The sequence below is a fragment of the Corapipo altera genome, unplaced genomic scaffold (genome assembly GCF_003945725.1).
Source record: "Corapipo altera isolate COAL_440 unplaced genomic scaffold, ASM394572v1 68, whole genome shotgun sequence".
Classification (NCBI taxonomy): Eukaryota; Metazoa; Chordata; class Aves; order Passeriformes; family Pipridae; genus Corapipo; species Corapipo altera.
Window position 1 is genome coordinate 4,768,788 of NW_020884919.1, and position 26,905 is coordinate 4,795,692.

The 26,905-nt window shown below is 36.5% G+C and overlaps 1 protein-coding gene across 1 annotated transcript in view; it reads left to right on the forward strand.

The window, feature by feature from the left end:
• The window catches only part of LRP1B (LDL receptor related protein 1B), a 672,863-nt gene that overhangs the window by 251,882 nt on the left and 394,076 nt on the right, over nt 1-26,905 (forward strand). Inside the window, exon 3 of the mRNA XM_027656245.1 lies at nt 21,987-22,124. Coding sequence (XP_027512046.1) covers nt 21,987-22,124 — 138 coding nt within the window. The remainder of the gene's footprint in view (nt 1-21,986; nt 22,125-26,905) is intronic.

Consider the following 26,905-nt stretch of genomic DNA (forward strand, 5'->3'; position numbering starts at 1 on the left):
TTAGAACAGGCTGGCCAGCAAAGTGGTGTGGTCGCCATCCCGGGAGGTGTCCAAAAAACATGTGGATATGGCACCTGAGGACATGGTTTAATGGTGAGCGTGGTGGTGGTGCTGGATTTGACAGTTGGACTTGATGTTTTAAAGGTCTTTCCAGTCTTAACAATTCTGTGATTCTGTGTGCACTTCTAAAGTAAATAAAGGAGACCTTTCAGTGTTCTGGAAGATCATTGATTAAATACTAGCTTTTTTTTTTCCAAATTACTTCTGTCTATTCCATCTTATAGCCTGCATCTGTTTAAATAGAGACTATGTGGAAGTGGTGCAGATTTTCTTAGGTCCTTGTTACTGGTATTTTGTGATTATCATATGTAATAGGTTTTACAACATTTGGGATGAAGGAATGGAGGCAGAGGTTCAAGAAAGATAGAGAATTTTGTTTCTCTCCTCTCCTCTTGTTAATCTGAATAACAGCATACAGAATGTCTCAAACATGAGGTTGATGTTGGGCTGCTTAATCCTGTTGTGGAACTACAGAATAAATAGCAAAGAGCAATATGAAAGTTTAAAAGGCAGTTCCTACAGCAGTACAGTCCTACTTTCACCCAGTCAGTTCTCAGAGGCTGCAGCTTTAATTAGAACTGCAAGTAACCTTGATTTGCTCTTTAGTTAAAAGTTAAAAAGTCATTATATGTCAGCAATTAGAGCAAAGCAAATATTGCAAAAAAGTTATTTTCCAGCCCAAGTTACAAGAAAATCAAGGAATTATTTTGTTGGGTTTTTTTAATTCATGGGGCCTTTTATTTTCTCCTTGCCAGCATAATAAAAACTTACTTTTATTCACAGAATTGTGCAAAGGAAATGTTATGTATACGTTTATTACCTGATGTTCACAGCTGGTTTGATTGAGGAGAGATCAAAGTAGGGAAGGAATGTCACTGGAATTCAGGAACTAATTGTGTAGCACCATGGGACACATAAATAGTCAAATGGCTTGTAAGAAACTTATGCTGGCAAGTGCATTGCATTAATGATTAGTCTGATTTTGAATAATGAATAAATATAATCATTCCTGTCAGGGAAAAAGTTCTATATTTCTTGGATACTTTGCTCCTGGGAAATATTCCCCCCATCATCAATCATTTTTTCCTACTTGAAAGGCAGCCATAATGAGCCTTTATTCTAATGGTGTAGGTCATCTTTACCTGAATCTACTTTATAGCCCTGTAATTGCCTTGATTTCTGTGAACTTACTCTTGATTTATGTTGCTATAAATAAATAAAGAACAAATATTAACTAATAGAGCCACACAATCTCCATGTAATTATATAGATGTTAGCTGAATTAGCCTCTCAGCATCAGGCTTGGGAGTTTGGAATAAAGAACATCAAGAGCTTTATAGAAAGGTTAGAGAATATTAATAGCTCCAAATAGAAGAAAAATTTCAATTATCAGTCTAATAAACAAATTACTCAAAAATGTGTTGTGCATGCCCTTAGTATGTAGTCAATTATGCATGTTCTAGCAGGCATTTTTTGGTTTTCCTGTACATTCAATTACTTGAATTTAATAATTTAAATACTCTCTATCAACATACCCTTGAGAACCCTCATCTGATGTTTTCCAATATAAAACCTCATTGGTTATGTTAAACACAGCTAAATATGTATTTCAGAGAAATGAGAAGGACATACCAGTATTGACATCTCTTCCTGGAATTCAGGGACTGGAGTCAAAATCACGTTGAAATCTTGATCTGCACCTCGTTGGAAGATTTTATTTCTGAATCAAACTTTTATGTTTTCTCTATTACTATTTCTTAATGGTTTGTATAAGTACATGCATTTCTGGGAAGAATTACAGGGTGCCATAGTACAGTAAACTCTTTATTTGAAGCAGATGGTGACTGTGAAGATCATAAATGTATGAAGCCACATTGTTCTTTATTTCATGTCTGAGGTTAATGTAGAGGGGATCTGTTGCATAAAGATTACAACACAGTACCTGCTAGTTGTACCTTACATACTATATATTTAGTAGTAACATTTAACTTAAAGACAAGGGAGCTGTGGTTCTGCAGGTTTTCAGTTCTAGTCTGTGTGTTCCATATGTAAGTGAACTATTTGGTAATTGTGTATGTTGTTTCAAACTGGGAATTTGTCCTTTTAAACTTCTTTTAAATGGTTCTGAATGGATAGAATAATTAATCAGGCCACCACAGAGGTGGTATGTGCAGGATTCCCAGCCTGGACTTTTCTTTCTGTTGGCCATCCAGGCTGTCTCCCTTTATTACACCTGAGCTCGGATGGGAAAACTGGAGTGTACAATCAGTGTCATACCTAATACATGCTGTGTGCTCTTCTTAACATAATATTATTGCTGAAAACTGCATGTGAGGTTTCGTGCTTTTAAATTTTAGAGATTAATTATCTGTTTCAGAAATGGTGTTTTTGCCAAGCACATCATCACCCAGTTTGTAAAACCCTTGGTGCTGCCATCAGACCTGCATAAGAGTCAGTGCAGGTGTTTTTTCTCTAATTTCTTGCAGTGTCTTCTACTTGCTACTTCTGTCTGGCTTTTTTTGGACATCTGATTTTATTTTAGTTGTTGTTATTCCAATCTAGTGACTTTTGTCCTTTGATTACATTGTCTCCTTGCTCAGATTAAGTGTTTTGCCTAGGACCAAGACCAAGTGTCCATATAGAAAGATTACCAGATTTCACTTATAAATACACGAGGAGCAGCTTCTGCTGAGTGACTTAGTTTTCAGAAAAGATTTCTCTGGCTAAAAGTTGTTGGCCTTTCATTAAGGGTCAGCAACATAAAAGCAGCTGTTGCTCTTGAATATGTGCCCACTGAAAGACTTAACAAACCCAGTGCTCTCAAAGCTTTTTTTCTGTTCTAAATGTAATTACTGTTCTTCATCCTTCCTCTTCTTTCTGTTCATCATCTTCTTTAAATGATTTTACATATGTTATTTTGTACGTTTTTGCTGACATTTGCCTTTTTTCTTTTTGAAGTCTCTGTCACTGTAAAATGGTGTTTTCACATGCTGTCTTCATGCCTCATCTAATACAGAAAGAGAATAATCAAGGATGGAAATGCTTCTATACGCACTCTGTGCTCTCCCTTCCTTTCATAATGTCATTTCTTTTGACATAAACTCAGCTAATGGAACAAATAAATAAAATATCCCACTTGTCTACCTACCTGCCCACCAATGTGCCCACCTATTTGCCTTCCTACATCCCAGAATGGACAAGATTCATTCCGTGTCCTGAAGACTACTGCAATATCCTGGCTTTCACTTACACCTTGTAGTTTGCAAGGACTAACATATGGCTTGCTTGTTTCGTATGAGATTGAGAGGAGTTTTGAAAAAATTAAGTTAATGAACTCAATAAGAATCAAATCTCAGAGTTCTGTGATAATTTGGGATAATTTTTACTTACTACACACTTTGATCAAATTCAATGTATCTATAGAGTTTATTTGCTGCTTTTGGGTTTTTGTTTTTAGTTTACTTTTATCTATATTTTGTTTGTTTATTGGTGAAGGTGTAGGTTTTAGATCAGAGAAGGATAAGGTGTCTTGACTTTTTTTTTTCCCAAGGTTCTTTTTGTATCAAGCCCCAAAACAGGGTCAAAGCCCAGTTGTTATGCTGGCCTAAAGAATTAATATGAGCTCATGTGCACTGAGGGACTTGTTCTCCTGAGACTGTGTTCAGCAGCTCACTGAAGCTCTACAATAGACTGATTGCAGTCAGATCTGACAATCACTTGGATCTCATGTCAACACCTGTCCTCAGATCAAGGGTGACAGGGAGATCTCTGCCTGTACAGAAACAGATGTCAAGTCACTCAAGCAGTCTTCCCAGTTGTTGAACACAGATAAGTTATAAATCACTTCAGGTCAAGGGGAAAAAAAACCAAACACATGAGAAGGCACAAGGAGAGAGAGGTGAAAAAGTGAGATAACGGCTGGAAAAGCAGCTTGTAAAGGATTCAGTTCCTTCACAGCATCAATAAGTATAATGGAATTTGGATTTTCTACTGTAATTAATGCAGCTGCTTGTGACAATGCAGCCTTCAAACAAGTAGTCTGGCTTTAGAAGTTTTCACCTAAGGGATGGAACTAGAGGTTACAGCATTGCCACCAAAAATGCTATGGGTTTGAAGGATGCTTGCCTGAATAGGGGACACTTGCATGAATCAAAAGTGATAATCCATATCCAGGACATGTGGGGCACTGCTGTGTTCCAGGATGAACGTGATCAAACTTTGCCATGCAACTCAGACATCGAGGGATGTCTGAGATTGCACTGACTTCCTGTCATCCCTGACCACTGGATTTCAGTCCTATCCTGCAAAAACCAGTAGGCATGGTACCTGCAAACTTGGGTATGGCAGGGAGAAGGGTGTTAATTACTTATAGCTTTTACTGGGAAGCTCTTAAAAGACATAATAAGCATTAAGGTATTTGACTGCCAGCACTGTGAGTGCATGTGACTGTGCTTTGACTTTCAAACAGGCTTTGATTGGGAGAACTATCCTTCCATAAAAACCAGAGACAGAGAGAGAGCAGAAAAATTTATTTTTCTTTTAAGTCATTTTCAAAACTTGGAAGAAAAAACAATACTGTTTTCTTTACAAGGCAGTTTTGCCAAGTTCACTGCAGGCATAAAATCAATTTCTCCCCATTGAAAACTGCTTTTCATTTCACTGAGTTGTAACGTGTCCATGAGGGGCCAGGAGGTGGAGTTGTCTGTCAAGGCTGAAATAACTCTTGTTGCATCACTTGTTCTTGCTCTAAAAGTTGCCTGCCTGATGACATTACCCACTGTTCATATCAGAAATTATGAGAGGGAGCAGAAGGTTCTAAGACTTTATGGTAATTGCTTATTTGTTTTCTTAAGTTCGCTAGATGCTGTATTAAACAAAATAAATAAATAAATAAAAAGTAGAATAGTTTCATAAAAGAGGATGATTTCCTGCAAGTGACAGAAAATATGGTTATAAAGCAGGAAAGACTCTCAGTGTAAATAAACCAGAGCTAAAGGATGAATTGGGTAAGAACCACCAAGACTCTTTCTGAGAGTATTTATCTGTCTGTGGCATTTGTCCAGCACAAACCAGATGGTATCTGAAATGGTGAACAATTTAAGCTACAGGAGGAAGAAGTCTCAGCTTGCTCATTAAAAACAAAGCAAAACAAAATTATTTTACTTACTGATCTTACCAATGCTGTTCAAGAACTGCAGTAATGGGCAGTGCAGATACTTTGGGTATAGTCTCACAAATATGAACTGGTACAAGACAGAGAGTTAAGTTGCTATGTTAGGAGTTATATGTTGGAATATATGGACTTCGGTGAACAGGAGATGCTGGATGTTGAAATAGACACAGTGCATGGACAGTGTTAGTTTTAATTAAATGCTATTGAGAAAATTATGATATCAGAAAGCACAGAATAATCCAGTGGCTAGTCATCAAAGATGTAGAAAATTCAAGTTCACATGTTTCTTCTGCTCGGTTAAGAAATCTCAACTCATTTACAGAAGCATTCTGGGGACCATTTTCAAAAAAAAACAAACCCAATTTTCTTCTTTCTGTTGCATTTCTATTTGGAAATAAAAAAGTAAGCTGTAGCAAAACAGCTAATGAATATTAGCAATAGAAAACCTAGGGAAATTCTCAGTTAAAAGAGAACAAATTAAAAAGCCATAAAGCTCTATAAATTAGAAAAAGGGGTCACTGAAAAGTCTGCTTGCATTTTGTTACAAAAATTTTTGCTTTTCTTGAGATTGGCTGGGAAACCTACTTTTCTAGAAAGTGATGGAAAGGTGTTAAGATGCACAGTCTCCCTGGAATTCCTGTGGCACAGGGACTAACTGCAGCTGATGAAAACAAAGATACAAAAATGTTCAGAAACATGAAATCTTGGTGGTAAACAGAGTTTTAGAAGTGAGATAAAATAGTAGGTCTGAAGGAAGAAAAAGAACTATTAATAATGCGTGGTTGGTGGACTAAGAAGACTGAGGCACTATTGTGAACACACATCAAGAGGAAAATTGTATTTAGTTAACATTTAGATTTCTTTCTTCAGATATAAAAGGACACTAATTGTATAATTCACAGTTCGTGTTCAGAAAGGGAAGAGATTTGCTGTGAACTAAAAGTCGTGCTATGAAGCAGCCGGGCAGGAGCGAAACCGGCAGTTCAGCACAATAGGCCAAGCATGAATTCCATTACCCCCGTGGCACGGCCTCTCAGAAACCAAAGCTCTCTGTACACTGCCCAAAACTGGGGAAAAGTCAAGCTGTGGAACAGGGAAGAGGATGTTCAGTATGGCAATTAGTCACCCAATAATGAGACGCCCCTGAATGATGAATAAAACGCTCTACCTGTCTTGAAATCCACTTGTTAAACCAGTTAAAATCCAGGCAGTGGACGTGCAGAATTTCAATAGTCTGATAAACTGAATTCAAACATGTAAAACTTGAACTTTGAATAATTTGTTGAGAACAGAGGATTTTTGGAAACTCGGAGTGTCTCAGACTTCAAGTAGCTAAAAAATAGGGTTCTGCTTTGAGGCACTTAAGTCTAGGACTTCCTTTCTCAGAAGCCATGGCAGGTTCTCTGAAACCTCATCTGGGAGCTAAAGAAGTTAAATTAGACCTCAGATTGAAAATCTTTCAGGTAATAGCTGTTTGTGTCTGCACACCAGTAAATACACCAGCAAAACAATGAGAGCACTGAAAAGGTTTTGGAACTTTTATGGAGCTCTACAAATCTTCCTCTTGTTTATCTTTCAGCATATAAAGGTGCCTTCATGGAAGTGAATAAAGGATCCATTTATCTATTTGTAGACATACAAATACATTCATTGAATATATAGATATGTCAGGCCTTATTTTTTCAACTCAAATTAAGAAAGAAGCTATTTTCTTACTCATCAATCAAAGCCTTTAGCAAGCTTTGTACGTCTTAGAGAAAAGAAGTGCACAAAAATGTTATAGCAGATGTAGATCTTGAGGGGTTTGGCTTCCCCCCCCCCCTTTGTTTTCCTTCCTCCATTTGCTGCATTTGTCTGTTGCCTAATTTCTCTCCTGGTGGCATCCCTACCCAGGGCAGGAGGGTTGGAACTTCCAGACCATTCTGTGTTTTGTCTCTCATTCTGGGTTATGCTTCCAGTAATACTTTGACTATGCAGATATGTTTGTACTAATAAATTTCTTTATTGTTATTATTAATTTTTTTTTAATAATCCCTGATATCTATACTCACTGGTGGATTCTGTAGCTACACTGCAGACAGTGTGAGGGGGAGAAACTTTTTAATCTGATATTCACATGAGCCACTTCCTGGAGCAAGGAGCCTCACAACTGTTGTTTTATGAAAGTAAATGGGAAAAACACTTCCTTTTAACAAAAAATTAAAGTCCTTGAAATGTATTTGGATACTGGTTCATAGACTGAGAGATTTCCTGGTTTCTGTTCTGCTCTAAGAGAATTACTTTGGATCAAACCTGGTACAAACAAAATTGAGGAATAACATTCCAAGGAACGGTTCTGAAAATCAGGAGATGTGTTTGCAAGGAAAAATGGGGCCAATACTTTCATGTTGTGGTCTCAGCTTCAATACCTTTCTTTTAATGTGTACAATAAATGCACCAGGGTAAAACTAGTGATGGTAAGAGAAAGGCATGTGGATAGCAGAAAATGAGTCAGGAGTAAAGAAGCACTGAAAAGTGGTATTTTTTTGAATAAAAACTCAAAAACATAGACCACCAGGAGGCAGAGATAACAGAAGATGGGAGGAAGGTCCTCCAAACAGCATTTTTTTTTCCCATTAAAGCATTCGTAGGATAATGACAGAGAGAAAAGGAAACCACCTTGAAATACTTGTTGTAGTTAAGAGGTCCAGAGGCTGAGGCCATTCTTCATGGTGTGGACTTCTCCTTTTTAATCATTTTTAGCATGTGAAAAAGGAAGAAGCTTCTGTGAGAAAGAGCATGAATAACAGTAACATTTAAAATACTTCCCTTCAACTCCATTGTTTACTTTTACTCTTTAAAATTGAGATGTACAGGTCAAAGATCAGGAAAAAAAGAAATTTCTTACATCCTTCTAAAATGGAAAGAAATTTCAATAGCGCAGGAATGAAACATCATTTCTGAACCAGCAAAACGGGGATAAAAAAATCATCTCAGCTACTGATCTTCTTAACTGATCTTCTTGGACTTGGAAGGGCATAAAAAAAATTCTCACACAAAACAGGTGAATTGACTGCCACAAATGAACAGTAAAACCAACACAATTGATTTTGGTCTCTGTTTTCAGTCAGAGGACAAATGCAAGTTTCTCCATGGAGAGGTTCTGACAATTTTTTTCCTTTTTTTAAGCAAGACTAACAAAGTAAAAATGGGTAGTTGGGCACAACACTGGATCCCTACAGGCTTTGTTCTTAAATATTATGCATTTTCAAAGAGCAAACCACTGTGGAGTATTTTTGCAGCACATGAACAGCTCTCAAAAAGAAAGCTGTGATAATGTGCCTACCTCTGTCTTTTTCCAGTAAAACACAAAAACACAATACAAATTCTTCAGTCTATTCCAAACTTCTTAACCTGCAATTCAGTTTATTGGCCAGGAAATAAGAAGCAATATTCAGTTTCCTCTTTGCCTTAGAGCAGTAAGAGCCAGCATTTGTGTAGTTACAGCCCTCAAAGCCAAGGTTGATCCCAGCTGGAGTTAATGGTCAAGATAAATGAATTTAAATTATTTTAAAGTTTGTTTGTGGCAGCTGATGGTTTGTGGCAGTTACCATAATGATTCCTCATGCTATTCAATCACCTCTCTTTTGAGCTAACTCAGGTGTTTCTACATAGCAGTGCTTGGAAATGAAAATGAATGTCTCTCACTGAGTTTAGAAGACCTTTTAAGTCCCAGTACTGAATTTTGTTTGTCCAAATTTCATCTAATTTCACTCCACATGCCTTACATGCTCTGGATCTAGACCCAGGACTTTTTGAAGGTGTGGGAGGTAGTAAACAGAAACAAAATTAAGTATTTGCAAAATGTTTTTAAAGGAAAATGTCTGCAACACCACTGGTTACTTTACATAGGAAGGAAATAAGAGATGTTTAGCTCTAAGAAGCTGAATGTTAAAAATATGTGAACCTTTGATAACTAAAATCACATCCTGCTCTTGTGGATTTGCTAAAGGTTAATAGGAGTTGAGCTAAGCCCTGCTACGAAAGAGAACACAATTATGTTACCTTTTACGCTCTAACCCAGAAATATATGGCACAAAGGCAAACTATGGAGATTAATAAGATAACATTGTCAATGCAGCAGTCTCTAAATGGAATCCTTTAATATATATGTCCTAAAAGTCCTTAGGAATGTATTCAGGTAAAATATGAATATTACAATCTTTTCTTTCTGAGCTGCTTTCATCAGAATAAAGTGACTTTTGTGCTTCACTAAATGCCAGAGCACAGCAGATAGATTCACTAACCACTAAAGGAATTTCTTGAAATTATATTTAAATAGATGAATTACTTCTCCTATAAGCTGACTGTAAAGGATGTAAATAATTCTGACAGCATTCAAACTCACCCATGCATCTTCTTGAGATATCAGATATATACTTTGTGTCATTATTTAGTCGACCATTGTAGACTTTCTTTAGAAAAAATCACCAGTGGCTGTCACTTCACTGGAAAATTTCTGCTTTCTGTTTAAAGTGAACCATAAATGTCCCTACTCTGAAGATACTTAAATTTCAGCACTTACTCTGAGCTTCAGTAAGCCTATCCCTTCTTTAGGTACTGCTCATTCTCAGCAAGAATTCCTGAACACTCTAAGTGTTCAGCAGTATTTAGAAATGACATCTTAAAAAATTTTGTAGTTTTTTTTTTTTTTTTTAATATAAACATAATAGAACAATAATCAGTTTGATGTAATTTGTACCACCCCTGTTCTGGAAGGGTAGGATTCCGTGCCCATACATGCAAAGGTCATTATAGAATTGAAGATACCAAGCTCATACCAGAAAATTCTTCCTTATTAACATGTCCTAGGTCTCCATTTCTACAGGTAAATCAGTGGGGAGGACACTATTTCTCCATCACATGATAAAGATGTATATTTTTTTAATCATCCAGAAATTGCAAGGTCAACTGTATGTTTTTCCTGCCTAAATCTGAAATATTTTTGTTACAGATCTGTATAAGAGCTTTAGATTCTTTTTATAAATCCAAGTCCAGGGTTAAAAAGTGTTTTTTCCATGTTGAAATTTCCTATAAATGTTGAGTAACAATGTTAGCACAAGACAGTAGAAAAAGTTCCAGACAGAAACTCCACTTTTATTTTGACAGAGTACCATGTTCTAAAGTTTAGAATATTATATATAAAACCAGCATACAATACATCTTCTTTATAAACCATTTTGACACTTTCTTGGGTTTGATGTTTGAAAACATTACAACTATTCACCTGAATACAGTTTTAAATCTTGATTCTTGACAGTTAAAGCCCAATATTGGAGCAAATAGTCTTAACAGCAATCATCAGTCCAGCTCAGCACACTCTGTTGTGATTATCTGGAAATCTCTTCACCACCTATTGTGAAAGAGATGAAATACTTTCAATAAACTGGTTTTTTTGTGAGTGTTAAAAATACAAACATATCTCCATTTCTATCATCAACATGCTAATTTTGCCTAATTAGTTTATCACCATAAAATTCTAGTACAGATGCATAAAATCTTTCTAAAAATGATGTGTACATGTGTCAAGACAAGTCGTGTTCTATGTCCATTTTAATTTGTAATGTTTTATCTTTTCATATAGACTTATGTGGAAGAGGTTTGATTTTAGTTCATATTTCGTAACAATAAGTTATTTTGTTGGGGTTTTTTTTTGTCATTCTGATTAGGTTACATACCTAGGATTTTAATAAGGGCTTGGATCCCTTTAAGTATATTGTTATATAAAACAAAAGGGTTTGTTTTTTTTCTCATTTTGGAGTATGGTTTTTAAAGACTGTTCTATGACATAACACACCTCTTTGCCAGACCTTGATGAGCACCAATAAAGGCTGGATTACTTAGTAAGCACTATCTCAAACTCCCCATGATGGAAGTCATTTCCCTGGTCAGAAATTATGAATCTTGTGGCTTAACAGCACTACTGTATTGAAGAGAGGAGACAAGGCAGATTGAGACCACAGAATTGTTTGTGTTTGAAGGGACCTTTAAAGCTCATCTATGTTCAACCCCCTGCAGCAAGCAGGGACATTTTCAACTAGATCAGGTTGGTCAGAGCTCTGTCCCTCCTGCATTTGAATATTTCCAAAAATGGCACATCTACCATTATGAAGCATGACATGAAATAAAAAACCAACTACTTCTCTTTTCTCATTTAAGCTCTTTCTCGAGAGTAGATGGCTTTCTTCTCTCTCTCCAGTACCTCCTCACAACGTACCTTGAGTCACACCTGAGACTTGCACAAATTGCTCTTACATCATAGTGATGAATCACACTTGAGCATAGCAGGTGTTGGTCAGAGCTTTTACATCTCAACTGTATCTTTTTCTCAGGTTTATAGCACTATTACTTTTAGAAGAAATGCTGCCAGATATGGTGAAAGATGAAAAGTTGAATGTATTTTGGGATATTGTCTTCACCCTCCAGTAGATACCAGCACTCAGGTGTTAGCATTCATTTCCCTGTGTCTCAGCCAAAGTCCCTGTGCTTCTGGACTCCCTTTTCTCTTGAGTCCTCTGAAGTGTTCAGCTGTTCTAGGGCACGGTGGAAGATTTAAAATACACTATAAGCACTGAAAGTCTAAATACTCAGCTCTGAGAAGCCATGCTGATGTGGAAGAAAACATCTCTATAGTTCTCCTCAGTGAGCAGAATTCAGCAGGCAAATAATACTTTTAACCCCACTGTATTTCCTCTGTATTTCACATGAAATTGTTCTTGCTTCTTCAGACTGGCCAGACCTTAATGCCCCCATCCCCTTCACTTGGCGACGATTCTGTTACAAGGCAGGCACAGTTTCCTGGAAATTCTACTCTGCTGGACTATTATATTAGTGGTGAAATACCAGTTTTTGCTTTGAACAACATTATCAGACAGAATTACACTGAAAACGACATTTTAAAGCATTGCTTCAGATTCACCGTGAACACTTCAGCTCTTTGCAGGCTGCCCCTGCAGAAACCTCCAGGAGCTGCTGAGGGGGTGGATGAGGATCACATCTCCAGGTGTTTGTATCGAATCACAGTGGAGGCGGCCTGGCCTTGAGTTCAGCAAAATCTTGTTTCAAAGAGAGTGGAGCTGAATGAGCTGGAAGTCTCCCATTAATTTCATTAGTACATGTCCAATAATGGGGGATGATCCTGCTTGAAAGGGCTAAGATTTACTGGGGGTGTGTCTGACATGGGCTCTTTGTCAGCCTCCACCCCGCTGTGAGCAGGAGGCATTTTGGGTTTTGTGTTGGGAAACAGATACAAGCAAGGCTGAATCATGTTAAATAATGCCCCTTCAGAATTATTCTAAGAGTATCAAAATGTGGAGGGAAGGCAATTTTATTTTGTAGCTGGAAAACATGTGAAACTAATTTTCTCTCCCAATTGTAGTACTTATAACACTGCAAAGAACTTTAGAAGTCTCTTAAGAACTACTAATTTAACACTTCCTGAAAGTAATACAGGAGTTTTTTTACCAGTTGTTCTAATTTTTTGCCCATCTGAGGTTTTGTTCACCTCTTTTCATTACATGGATACGTTGTGAGAGATGGAAACTATGCTGTGATATACACTACAAGATATGTTATTTTTTGTTCGAAATTAAAGACATTCCAGGTAATTTTACAGTTATAGGCTAATACCCAGTCAAATAGGACCCCCAGTGTCTACACAACATGAAGCCCTGTAATTTTTATCTTTTTGACACAGTCTAAACTCCAACAAACCCGATTCAATCTTTTATAGTGTTATATTTTGTACTTAGAGCAATTAAAATTGGTTCTCATCATTTCAGTGCATGACTGCATAAAAAGAAACAAGTTACACAATTTATTTTAATTAGATGTAATTTATACGTCTGTGTACAAAATAAAAACGAATAAATTTGTGATTGCAAACTGCCTAGCTCAGTTTAAAAATGCATGAGATCTATTCCTAAGTTTCTGCATTCAAGCTGAATTAAACATATAAAATAATCTTTAAAATGAATAAGTAATACAGATTTAATAACTTTTTTCTTAAAAAAAACCAACACCCTCAAATACCTGGAAAATGTTGGCCCTCTAAGCTAAATTTTCATATGGTTATAGAAAACAGTTATGCATTTTAATGGTAAATTTCTATCCCAAAATCATAAATAAAACATGCATGTTGATACTAACATCATCTGCTGAAAAGTCTTAATGCATTGCAAACGAGATGAAAACTTCATGTTTTGCTGCTTAAAGTAAGAAGTTAAGGTATCAGTGTATGTTCTAGTCCTTTCTTGTTTTTAAAACAGTATCTTATGTTATAAATCTCATCAAACTCTGTGAAATTTCACATTATTTGGGACTTGAGAACTATTTCTGGGTTTGAATTCCATCTCTGCTGATGCAAACATGAGCTTGGTAAATTCTTTCTCAATCCATAGATGTTTCTGAGGTTGTGTGGGGGTGCATAAATGTTCATAAGATGTGGGCCATGGATTTCCATCAGAATTTCGAGAGCTTGTTACAGATATGATCCAGGAAAAGTCTCCTTCTATCCCTCTATTTTAATAGAATTTCTGCATTCTAATGAAGAGTCAAGCTGGAACATGATGAATGGAATATAAAGAGAGATGAATGATGTAAATATAGTCAAATAGATTTTTATGTCTAAAAGAGCTGCTGTGCTGCAGAGGTTCAGGTCCCATGTTGTTGTTGTATCCAGCCCTTCCACTGCACAATTATCTTGTTTTATAAAGAACATCTACATGCATTTTTCCACGGACATTTATACACTTGGGCTATGTAAATATCTATAACATAAGTGTTGAAGTGCTACAATATTGCTAGTATGAGGTACATTAATTGTTTAAGTAATTAACACTCCTTTTGTTCACCTCATATAATTTTTCTCAAACTAAGACTCCATTAGCCTGTTCTGTATTGTGTGCAGACATCAAGTCATTACAACAACTGACACAAGAAAGCCTTGAGATGTGTGACACTAATTAAATCAAAATCTCCAAATTAAAAATAGGTTCCTTATAACTAATGAGGAGTGACCATCTACATGAGACAATATTCATTTTTTACTTCATTGATCATAAATTATTTTTAGTGGGTTGTAGTAAATCACCTAAAAAATCCATTAGCAAAGCTTTTCTGTCCCTGCAAGTACAAAGAATATTAATTATTTTTGCTGCCTGAAAACACTTTTTTTTCTTCCTCTTCCTTCAGTCTTCATTGACAAATGTTTGCAAAACAATTCTCCAGAAATAACCAGGGATTATAAATTTGCAATGGCTTTGCTTATGTAGGTACATACGAGGACATTCCTTTATTCTGATACATCCTATGTGCAAGAGCTTAATAAAAGTGTGGTTTGGGTTTTTAATTTTTAGGGACTGTAGCAAGGAGCATAAATTCTCTGACCTATATAGTAAGTTTTACTGCTCAACTTGAAGCTGTGGTCATTGAGAGAGTATATAAAAATACTAAAACCAGTTGATCTGTAACTGTATTATGTCAGGCAGTTGTGATGTAAGATTATCATAATGAGAATTGGTTTTTGTTTTTAATCAAAAATCACTGCCATGCTGAGCCTTGGCAGGCAAGATAGAGACTTGGTTTTTAAGAAAAATTCATGCTAGATGTGTCCTCTTGTGGATTCTTCATTCTTCTTGCTTCCAAACACTAACCTGATATTTTTATTAGTATTTTCTGAATGCAAAGAGCTTGGTGTTTTTTAATAGCTTATGTGAGATAATGCTTTATCTTCCATACTATATAACTTTGCATGGTTATATTATTCCATTTATGACAATTTTAAATGAAAATTTTAAGGTGAAGGGTGAAATTTAGCAACATTTAAGAAATACCAGAGGTTTAAAAACTGTGTGAGACCCATTTCTAATATTTAAATTCACAATTCCAGGGTATTATAAGATGGGGAATGGAGAAGGTTGATGTATGGTATTAGCATGCTAGTAGGTCATATGTGCATATGAAGCAGCAGAGAAAATAGAATGTTTTGGTTTAAGCAAAATGGCAAAAATTAAGATATTTACCTTAACTTTAGTAAAGGCCAGGTATTTAAATCATAAAAATATGTAACTTTTGGACTTTTGGTCCTTGTCTGTTCCTCTGTAAAGTAAGGTTAGGTGTTTGCATTACCCTTTCCCCTAAACCTAATTTTCATTCTGGTACAGTGTGGCAGTCTCAAAGCACTATATATTTATTAATTGATTTATTATATTAATCTTCTGACACAGAGGGAAAGAATATTGGAACTCCCCAGGCTACTTAAGTCTCATTTCCTCTTCACTTCTTTTTGCCACCATTTGTTCTTTGTTTTTTCTGTAACTAGAGAGGCTGCAGAACAGTCAGAGAGAAGTAAGGTTTGATGCTGCCTTTGTGGACATGGATTTCACTGATCAGCCTTAAACTTGTTTAAAAAAAAATAATAAAACAAACAAACAATCACACTGCCGTGGTATTCAATCCAGAAATGGTTAAACTTAGCACTGTTCAGTGGAAAATTACTCCAGTCTTGTAGAATTGTTATATTAGATGGTTTTTGGCTGAGGAGATTTTTTTTTCCCTCCATTTTCCAGGTGAATTTTCCATTTGAGATAATTTTGGGATGCAAAATGTCCAACTTAATTTAGGAATACAGGTGGACTTGCTTCTATGAGCTGATTTTACTGTTATCAGTCTGAATACCTCCATGGCTTTTATAACTTTATTAGGAACATTAATGTTAGGTGAAAACCGCTTTTAATTCAGGTCCTCATTTTGGTGGCTGCTCTTGGCCTGACCACCCAGAGAGCATTATTCTGGTTCCAGCTCCAACCCAGCCTTTGTGCCCTGAGGGATTTCAGGATAATGATCCAAAACTGAGTTGTTTCAGAAGGATTTCCTCTACCTCTTTTTTCCTCTTCATCAGCCTTTGTGCAACCTTCAACGTAGCTTTTCTCCTCTCTCTGGTGACTATCAGCTCCATTACAGTAGAAAGGATGAGTCCTGTGGCTCTGTTAATTATTTACATCTGGGTAGTGAAGATGAGCAAGCATCTGACACACAGAAAGCAGTGATCAGGAAAAAGATGGCCAGAGGGAAGGTGTTTGCTGAGGGCCAACTTAAACAGAGCTCCTGACAGAGCTGTTATTGTGGCAGTATGCAAACAATGTTCATGGTTTGAAACCAAAAGAAGGATTTAAACAATTAAAGTTGCATAATCTTAGATCTTGACTGTTTGCTGTTTGATTTTGTGTAACCACTGAGAGAAAGAGGTAAAGGCAAGCAAGTGTAGAGCATCGTACACCCAATATCCATATGCTGTGTGTTGCACCTGTGAGTACATTTGTACATAACACCACTGCTGGTGCTAAAAGCCTGTCACAGGAGTATAGAAATTGGAGTTTTGTGTGCCATATGAGGCTTGTTAAGCTTTATAATTAGATAACCTTTTGAACTATTTTGTCTACTGTAACACACAAAATTGGAACCCATCCTTTGGAACGGGATTCTAATGTGGTTTTCTTTTTCTTTTTTTTTTTTTAATTACGAGGTTTTGACTGACCAAATTTTATATCATAGAATCACAGAATCCTTTAGGTTGGAAAACTCCTCTAAGATCATCGACTGTAATTGTTAACCCATTACCACTGAGTTCACTGCTAAACCATATCCCCAAGTACCACATCCACACACCCTTTAAATATCTCCAGGGACGATGACTCCACCACTTCCTTGGGCAACCTGTTCCAATGCCTGATCAGCCTTTTGGGAAAGAAATTTTTCCCAATATCCAATCTAAACCTCTCCTGGTGCAACTTAGGCCATTTCCTATTGCCCTGTCCCTTGTTACTCAGGAGAAGAGACTGACCCCCATCTCACTACAACCTCCTGTCAAGAGAGTTGTAGAGAGTGATAAGGTCCCCCTTTGAGCCTCTTTTTCTCCAGGCTGAGCCCCCCCCCAGCTCCCTCAGCTGTTCCTGGCACCCCAGACCCTTCCCCAGCTCTGTTGCCCTTCTCTGGACCTGCTCCAGCCCCTCAAAGTCTTTCCTGTACTGAAAAGCCCAAAACTGAGCACGGGATTCAAGATGTGGCCTCACCAGGCACAACCAATGCAAATCTTTGATTGGATTTGGGAAACTTTGCCTTGGATAGCTGTTTTTCCTGTCCCTGTATAAAGCACAGTGAGTCAAGGCCAGTTGACACTCCTACTTTTATAAAGAGAGGGCAGAGATGAGACTCTTGTTGCTGGACACATCAGGGCTGTGAGTCAGCACAGATGACTGGTTTTCAAACTGTGGTGACTCAAAGCCATCTTTTGATTTCTGGAGTTCTTAGTTTCCTCTTTGTTTCTGTTTGTTTCAGTTGTGCTTTCTACAGCCTTATCTCTTCTCTTACCTTTGGCCATAAGTTGTGAGGGTGTGCTATAGATATATTAATTCATTTGTCACTGGTTTTATTCTTTCCTGTGAAGTATTATTTTGGAGTCAGTATGCTCTGTCTGCGAGGTCAGAGGCTGCAAACAACACAATACTTCTCCTACTTTCCTCTTCAATTGTCCACATCTTACTATGTTTAATATTCTCCTTCTTTCATGGACTGCTGAATACCTGAATTAATTAATTGAAGGTGACTTCAAATTTATATTAATTATCAGTCTACATGGTTGAATAAAGCTCATGGATAAAAGTAGCAATGAATAAGGGGTTACTTATGATAGCTAAATCCTTGTTAAATATGAAATCCTTTCTTTGCATATATGATACCAGAGTAAAGATTTTAAGTAATTTCCATACATTTATCCCAATGTTTCAAAGATATTGAAAGTGTGAATCTTGTCTGTGTGAAAAATTACTTTTTTAAAACAGTAATGAGACTATGTGTGTATCTATAGAAATTAACATGTAGTATTCAGCCTTTTGGAAGATTTCAAAAGAAAAATAGGAAGATTTCAAACATTTCACTAAAAAAAAAAAAATCATGGAAGTATAGTCTCTTTTTCCCATTAATCTCTAATTTTCCCACAAAAGCAACTTCTGATGACCATAACTTAGTTAACAGAGAGAAAAATCCTCACAATCTTACATATGTGTTTGACAAGCCACATACTGTATTGTACCATAGTGCTTTTATTTAAGCCCATATTTACCCAGAGAGATCCCAAAACTTGTGTGGATTATTCTTCTTAAGAATAGAATTGAATTCAAGAGCTGTGGAATAAGGTTTTGTTCAGGATAACTGCTCACTGTGGAGAAGATTCACTCCATAAAGACACTTAGGAGAGCAGGAAGGATCTGTAAGTCACTGATGTACAGCAGAAATGGGAAATTTGAAGACATCACACAGTTTGGTATAATTAGTTCTTATGGCTGAGGACAGCTCAGGATTAGAGCTGCTCAAAAGATGCTAGTCTTAAAGTAAATTGGATGCAGTGATGTAAAAGGGATGTACCACATTTGGCTGCCTTGTCTTTTAGTTAAAATTCTAACTAGTGGCCTAAGATGTTCAAGGAAAAAGCACTTTGTAAAAACTCAGCTGAGAAAGACAAAGGTGAAAAAATAAACAGAGAAGTAGCAGATTTTATGCCTTTTTTGGTCACAGTTGTCAAATAGGAACATTTCTAAATGAGTTGGCAAGAAGTGGGGAATGTGTTTTACTGTAATAACATTTTGTGGACTTTGAATTTGTGCTGGGCTCCTTAGTGTGTCTCCTTTTGCAAATATCTTTTTTTTTCATATTTTGTAACCCTTAGTAAAAAACTTAGCATAAAAAGTTGTACCTTTACTTGCATTGAATTAGTGTGTTTCTAGAAGAAGGAAACATACATCATGAAATAGTGTTCCTCCATAATTTTTGCTAATAAACACTTGTATATTGTTTATCATAAAAAAAGTTAGTGGAAGTAATCAGCTTGTAGATTCTTGGTTGTATTCTCTAGTTTGAGATTTAGTATAACACTGCCTGAAGTGAGGGAATTTTGGTTTTCATTAAACATAAGCTGAAGACAGATACCATGTCAGAAGTGAATGATAAAATGATAGTTCTTGTAGGGACCTTTAATACTTTCTCGTGATGGTTCTTTAGTGTGAAACCAGAGCTTGTGTTTGGTTGATCCCATTGTCTCCTGCTGGAGGATTCACAAGGACTCTCTTTCCATCCTTCCTGACATAAGAGCACTTTCTCTGAAGGGACTTCAGCCTGTGAACTGTACAAGTATTGCCAAAATATGATGCAATTTTCCTCCGTGCTTTCTCACATGCTGTGAACAAGCAGTGAGTGTGACACGGTGTGACCAGATCAGAAATGGTGTCCTGGCTGATTGAACAGTCAAAGAACCCCAGATCCAGAATGAATCTCTTTCCTGTTTTTAGCCTGTCTACCCCTGAGCACAGGCTGCTTTCTGGAGGATTTGGGGAAAGGAGCAGTGGTCTGTCCACATGGCCATTCCAGGGCTCTGCCTAACCTTGGTACCCTCACTGGGCGTAATCCTGACCCCCACCCACGGGTGAACACAGTGCCTCGTCCCTGGGGAGGTGCCCAGTGCTCCAGTCACCCTCCACTTGGGCTGGGCCTGCAGCCCAGGGGTAAAAAACCCTGTAACCGTGGCTTAGCTCCTGCCACTCTGCTCTTTTCCCATTTCTCAACCATCTGTTGAGAGACAGTGACTCGAGCTGGATTTTCTGCTGCCTGACCCAGTCTCTGAGCTGTGCAGCCCTGCGTGAGCAATGCTGCTTCCATCCTCTTTGTCCTCCAAGTAGCATTCCAGTAGGAGTGTTTGAAGCATCGAGATGGTGTATTACCATAATTGCAGCCAGTAGTTTTGACTATTTTTCCACCAACTGGCAAGGCTAGGAATTATTATGTCTCTTGAAGGGAAGAAAAGACACCATCCGTCTTTTATATTCTTTGTATTCTTGCACTGATGTAAAATACACTGAGATTATTTTGAAGAAGAACACTTTTAAATTCCTTTTCCTGAAGTTCACTTGATAACACTGCCAGAAGTGGATGTCTGTTAAAGGGAGAGGGAAGAGGAATAAACAAGATAAAAAGCTACTCATCTTTATTTGCATTAGACATTTCAAAAAGTGCAGCAGCTGGGAAGGATTCAGTGGGAAAAGCAAGTGCTGCTTCAAAGTATCACAATATGCAGCTTGCTTTGGCTTATTTTTTTTATTTTTTTTTATTCAGTGAGGGTGGTAGGAATTGTGGGCAGAGTGTGCTTGGAACCTTCTGTCTTCTTCCACTGACATTGATGATTGAGACCTGTTAACTTTTAGAATCATTTTGAGAACAAAATAAGTCACAAAACTTCTATAAAACTGGGCTTTTTGGGACTGAAGTTCATCTACATTTTTAAGTCAAGTTGACTTCCAAAGCATCATGCCTGTAAACAAACACAAAGTACATATGAATTTATCTTAATCATATGAATAAGTTAATGGCTTCTAATCTTCTGCTTTCACAAGTGGTGCACAAAATTTCTCTTGGAAAAAAAACCGTTATGAGTAATACTTCCTGAAGCATATTTCAGTTTCCCCTCCTATGTTCCCAGTCAAAGAAATCTAATTAGGAAGCTCCCCTACTAGTACTTTGAGTTAGAGAATATATTTAAAATTGCAGGATGTTTGTGTCCTGAAGGAATATTGTATTTTAAAAGCAAGAAGCATCAAATTAAAATTAAATCCCAAAATCTTGATAGACAGGAGCATATCAGACTAGGCTATTAAGATTTTAAATGCTAATTAAGAGATTCATTCTTTTCACTCATAAAATTTAGAAGATATGTATATATTAATTTATATAGTTTTGGTCACAGATCTCAAGCTTTCTGTTTGATAGCCCTTCAGCAGTCTTGGGTTTATATGTAAGTAATGCAAGTACCATGGTTGACATGATCACAGATCTAATTTTTTTTAAAGTATGTTCTTAATTTTAGAAGAAAAAAGATTTTTTTCACTCCTGACCCCCTATCACAGTTAGTCTAACACGATAAATAAGCAAGTTATTACTGGCAAATCAGAAAATTATTTTGGTTTTGTTAAATGTTTTTGGGGGGGGAGTTGTTTGTTTTGTTTGTTTGTTTTTAAATCAATCAGAACTCTTTCTAAGAGATAAACGAAGGAGATCCCTGAACTTCCTCAAAAATCCCTATACCTAACACTTCAGAGATAAGGGGACAGAGATAAGTGATTGCAGTGGGGGAGGTATCCCGAAGGGAACAATCACAGCATCCTTACACTCTCCCTGCCATCCCGGGCTGTGCAGTTCCAGAGGCAGACTCCTGGGATGGAGCAACAGTTTCTCTGATCTAATGCAGCCATAAATATGTGACATTTATATGTAATTTCATAAATATTTACAATTATCTGCATAGCACAACAGTGAAAGTAAATACTGGTACCTGTTACTCTTGATGGGATTCTTGATAGGCTATTCACAGGACAATTGAAAATCTTAAGATATGGTTTAGTGTCTGCAAAGCTTATTTCAGCAAATGTAAAACACCTGTATTTTGGGAAATAATCCTCTGACCCATTGATTTCCTTTTAATTACAGGAGTAATTTCTTGATGACTTTAATTCTCCTAAATACACTCATGACAATGCAGTAAAATCTGCAAAATTAACTAATACATGGAGTGATGCCCTTAGCTTTAAAAAGGGAATGAAGTGTAGAACCTTCTTTGTCTTGTTGTGGATGTAAAAACATGTATAAGAAATTTTCTATCTGTTTTTTTTAGGTCCTGAGGAAGCAGATTTGAAGTGCACCCCAAATTTTGTCAGCTGCATTGGTACCAACAAATGCATTCACTTGTCCCAGCTCTGCAATGGTGTCTATGACTGCTCTGATGGGTATGACGAGGGAGTTCATTGCAGGGGTGAGTAAATGTGCTCAGGAAAAATAACTTTAAGCTGGAATCTTCTATTGTGTTTTAATTTTGAATTCAAAGAGAACCAGAACTTACTTCTTTGAAACACATATACGTATATATATATATGTGTGTGTGAGTATGCACGTAACAACCAAAAGCAGAACTCACAGAGACATATTTTAATATTATTATTTTAATGTTATTGTTTTTATTTTATAAATATTTTGCGTGAAGAAAATGCAAGTAAAAGCACAAGTTTTCAGACTTCATGAGTTACTAAGCTCGTGTGATGGAGATAGTTATATCAAAAGAAGGATGAGGAAGCTCTTTTGTAGTGAGCAGCATTTGAGCAACACACTGTTTGCCAGGATACTTTTTTTTCCTTATAACTTTTTTTTTAAACAAAAAAGCAAAAGAAAACCACTGAAAAATACATTAAATTTGCTAAGAGCATTATTTTGGGTTGAAGACCTGCTTTTGGGAAGATTTTATTCTGATAATCTACTGTTTAAGAGTGTAGTTACCAAATTCTGACAATGAGAAATCTTGAGCAGAAGTTGGTGGAGGTCAACTCTTTTAATAGCTCTACTGCTCAGGTGACTTACTGAGGTCTACCTTGGGGATAGTTATAAGTCCAAATCTTGGATACCATGAGTCAGTTCTTTTCTATCAGTAGATTTCTAGATGAATGATTGTTGATGATCCTCAACAGATCTCTTGTTCAAAACCAGAAACTCAGAGACAGGTCCTGGGACTTTTGCCACAATCCAACATGACAATATACAGTAAAAGATACAATTAATGGTATAGTCCAGAAAGTTAAATTAGAATTTGAAATTTTATGTGGGCGTATTTTTGGAGCTGTCAGAGTATAAGTCGGCACCAAAAATAAGCCACATGGAAAAAACAAATTAAAATAAGAAAAAAACCAAATGCCATCTGGAATTAATCAGTGTAATACTGCTGACTTCACAAAACTACAAATGGTTATTTTTATATAACCAGGTAAGGATACAGGCTGTCATAAGATATATGACAGTTCTAATTCACAGTGATAGGAATCATTTCTCTTCTTGAAGGCTCAGCTTTTGATTAGTCCTTGTTCAATGGGCATTATACAAAATTAAAATTTGTGTCAGCATATTGGTTTTAGCACTGGTCCCAGAATCCAAAAAAACCCCAGAAATTAAACTGGCCAAAGCAGTGTTTGGCCTATACTGAAGCCTTCTGATGATGCAGGTGAGTGTTTTTCAGAGGACAGTATTAATCCATTAAGAACTGTTTAAATGTATAGTCTTCAAAAATTCATGTATTTGTATAAATTACTCTGGGTTAAATGGCAGAGGATTAAAAACTTCCAGTGCTGAAAAATTATTGCATTATAACTGTCTTGTATTTTTATTGTGTTTTAATTCTTTAGATCAGGACATTAAAGTAATTAGATATAAATAGGCTAAAAATAAAATCCGGTGTTAGTGGAAATTAAATATGTTTGCCTTTCATTGTAACATTTTATACATGTAGCCTGTACTTTGGAATGGGATAGCACATAAAATACCCAATCTTTATTCATGTCCTTTTAATTTAAGCTCTAATGCACCTTGTAAGGTTGACGTTGATTCCCACTCCTTTCTTTATTATCATACATGAATATGAAAACTGCCCAATGGAAAAATTAATGTCTGCTCTCATAAATCACCATAGAGTTTAGTTAAACATACTAAACAAACATTTAGTCTCTGCCACTCAGAGCACGTAGGTAATGAAGTCTCACAGTACCTCATCTAGGAAATGGTTAACAACTCATTAATACTGTTTTTTGTGGAAATTACATATTTTGATTTGCTTATTAGAGGCAGTACTGGAAATTATCAGTGGAAACGTTTCTGTCAACACAGAAAATAAATACAGAGAACAGTAATTTTACATGGTTTGATCACGTGGTTTGATACAAACAACTGCTACTAATGCGTCATTACATTCCTATGTATTTTAAATATTTGGTATGAATACTTTATAGTTGTAATTGTTCTCTCTACATATATCAGAACAATGCTTGGATAACCATTGAGTCATTCTGCTGTACCTTCTGAGTCTTGAACACATTAATCATATATTTAGCTCATCTGTGTGGCCAAAAGCTGCAAAGTGACTTCAGATATCCAGCCAAATAGCTTTTTCCTTATATTAATCACAAAAGTGGCATCCTCCATATGTTCCACTTTAATTAACATCTTTCATGTGAAATTTGATATTGAAGAAGATAGCAATTTTCAATATTCAATTGCAAACAACTCAGTTGGTCACAGAGCTGACGATTTTAAAATAATCTATTGCTGGTGACACTGATAGTGCTCTGTAAAGTCACACTGCAAGCACCAGGAAAATAAGTTATGGTGAAATATGGGGGCTGTGACCAGGGTAAAGACCATTTCAGTGCACAGGTCACTCTAAAGGGGTGAAAGCTTCTAGTAATGCTTAAGAACTAATGGAGATTAAGCATTCAGTAACTGGAACTATTCTAACTTCTTTCTCTAAATTTAACATTCTTATGTTAATTTGTTACATTGCAAATTTTAGGGATATACTCAAGCATGCACCTTTCCCTGGCAAGTGAAAATATGGTCATATCTGCAGTGTGAAATGGTAATGTATGGGAAATTTCAAGGAAATAGTAGTAAATACGATGAGATTCCTGTCTCATCATCTTTTATTTCAGACACATATACGTTTTTGCTGGTGAATGTAATGCATAAATTCAGGAGGGGTTGTGGCAACGTGAAATAAAAAATGTTTTATTATGTATGGTTGTTTCAGATTATGTGATTCAGTGTCCTTCTGAGGAGAAGGGGGCGAGTAGTTTGCTGAATTTGAAACTCAGAGCATACCATAGTGATAAGACATCTGTATTTGGATTACTTGTTATTTTTTGACTCATTAAAAATCCTTTCAAGATGCTGAATAAACAAGGGATCAGAGTATCTACTAACCCTTTCTATAAAGCTTAGACTGGGATGGGACTGTTAAGCTTTCTGTGAGTTGTCAGATCTAGTCCTGCTCAATGGGGGAGTTCCTCCCATCAGCTCTTTGGAGGGTTGATAAGGCTCAGATAAAATTTACCAATGCCAAAAATAAAGCCAAGCTCGAGTAGTTCTAGTAGAAGACAGATCCAGAGTTACTTCTTGATAATTAAGCTTCTTTCTTTGGCACAGTTCTCTAGGTTTGTTTTGGTTTTGTTTTTGTTTTTTGTTTTGTTTTTTTTTCTTTTGAGAGCCAGGCCTTTATTTCCATTGCATTTGCAGCCGCTTTTAAAGCTCAGCCATGCAATGAGCTGAGAACTCTTCTTACACGGGAGAGCTGCCAAATTGTTGCAAACTTAACTGTTTAGCTCTGAGTCTTTCCTTTACGTGGTTCATCCCAGTCCTGCCTCTGTAAATCCTGGATGAGCTCACCAGGGGCATCGCTGCAGAGGGCTGGGGCTGGCTGGGGTCAGTTAGAGCTGGTGTCATGTGGCTGCAGCTTGTGCCAGTCTCTCATTTTGAGGTCTTTTTGAAGGTTAAAATTCCTCTTCTTCTTCCTTTTTTTTCTTTTTTTTTAAAGTTTTAGGAAGAGCTTAGGCAAATATCCGTCACGGATTAGTTGTAGTAACCTGGCCTTGAGTAGGTAAAGGGTTAGATACGTCCTTAAGATAATTTCTAGAGAACTACAATCACATTCCCATGAATCTTAGGAAAGGTGTTTTACAGGGCTGCAGAGGTGATCTGTACAGTTTTAAAAATCAGTGCTTTTGATATATATGTATAAGGCAAAATATTTGAAAGTGGTATGCCAAAATTGGGTTTTGATCTGTCTCAGAGCTATAGGAAACTTAAACTTTTACAGAACTTGGAGATGTCCTTTTTTAATTAACTAAATTAAGGAAAAAGTTGTTATTATTATTAATAGCTACTGGAATAGCTGTGCTAAAATTTTAGATATTCCAGCCAGAAAATGCTAAAAGAATACTGAAAAAAATACCAGCACAAATAGAATTCTTTCCAAGTCCTCAGATTATTTGGATCTTTATTTGTGGTCTGAACCATAATCTCTAAAATCTATAATCAATAAAATATTAAAAAACAAACTCTGCATCATTTAGTGTTAAAAACCTGCGGAACACATAGAGAAGATTTGGCCAAAAATTGTTCTGTTTGTAGCAGCCTATAATCAGAGTATTACTTGCCTGTTTAGGCTTTTTGAATGAATTGTTATCATAAGATGAAGATAAATGCTGCTATTACTGAATCATGTTTTTGTTCTGGTCTTCTACAGCTGGAACACTGGGAAATTTTAGGTAGGGTTTACTAGAGGGGAAAATACAAATTTCAGAATTTCATGGAGCTTCCAGACCTTTCAAGAATAAGGAAAAATTATAGAACTGAAAGTTATCAACCTTCATTTAGATACTAGTCTTACTTTTTTTTTTTTTTTTCCTCATAAAATTGTGTAACAAGGCAATCAAGAAAACCTAAAATAGTCAAGAATTGTAAATGTTGCTCCATTTTCTCATGTGACTGTTTCTGGAAGGAATGCACACTGGCAAAATAATTCCCTGTAAACTCATTTGGTTTACTCTGACAAGCTTTAAATCACTCATCCTTTAAGAATGTGATGTACAAAGTGTCACATGAGGTTACTGAATCCTTGGGGCCCCAGGAAATCTCCCAGTGCTCCTGATGTACCAGTGGGGCTGCTAAAACCATCAGGTAACGTCGGGAATGATTCCCACTGCAACTGCTCTGTTTTCA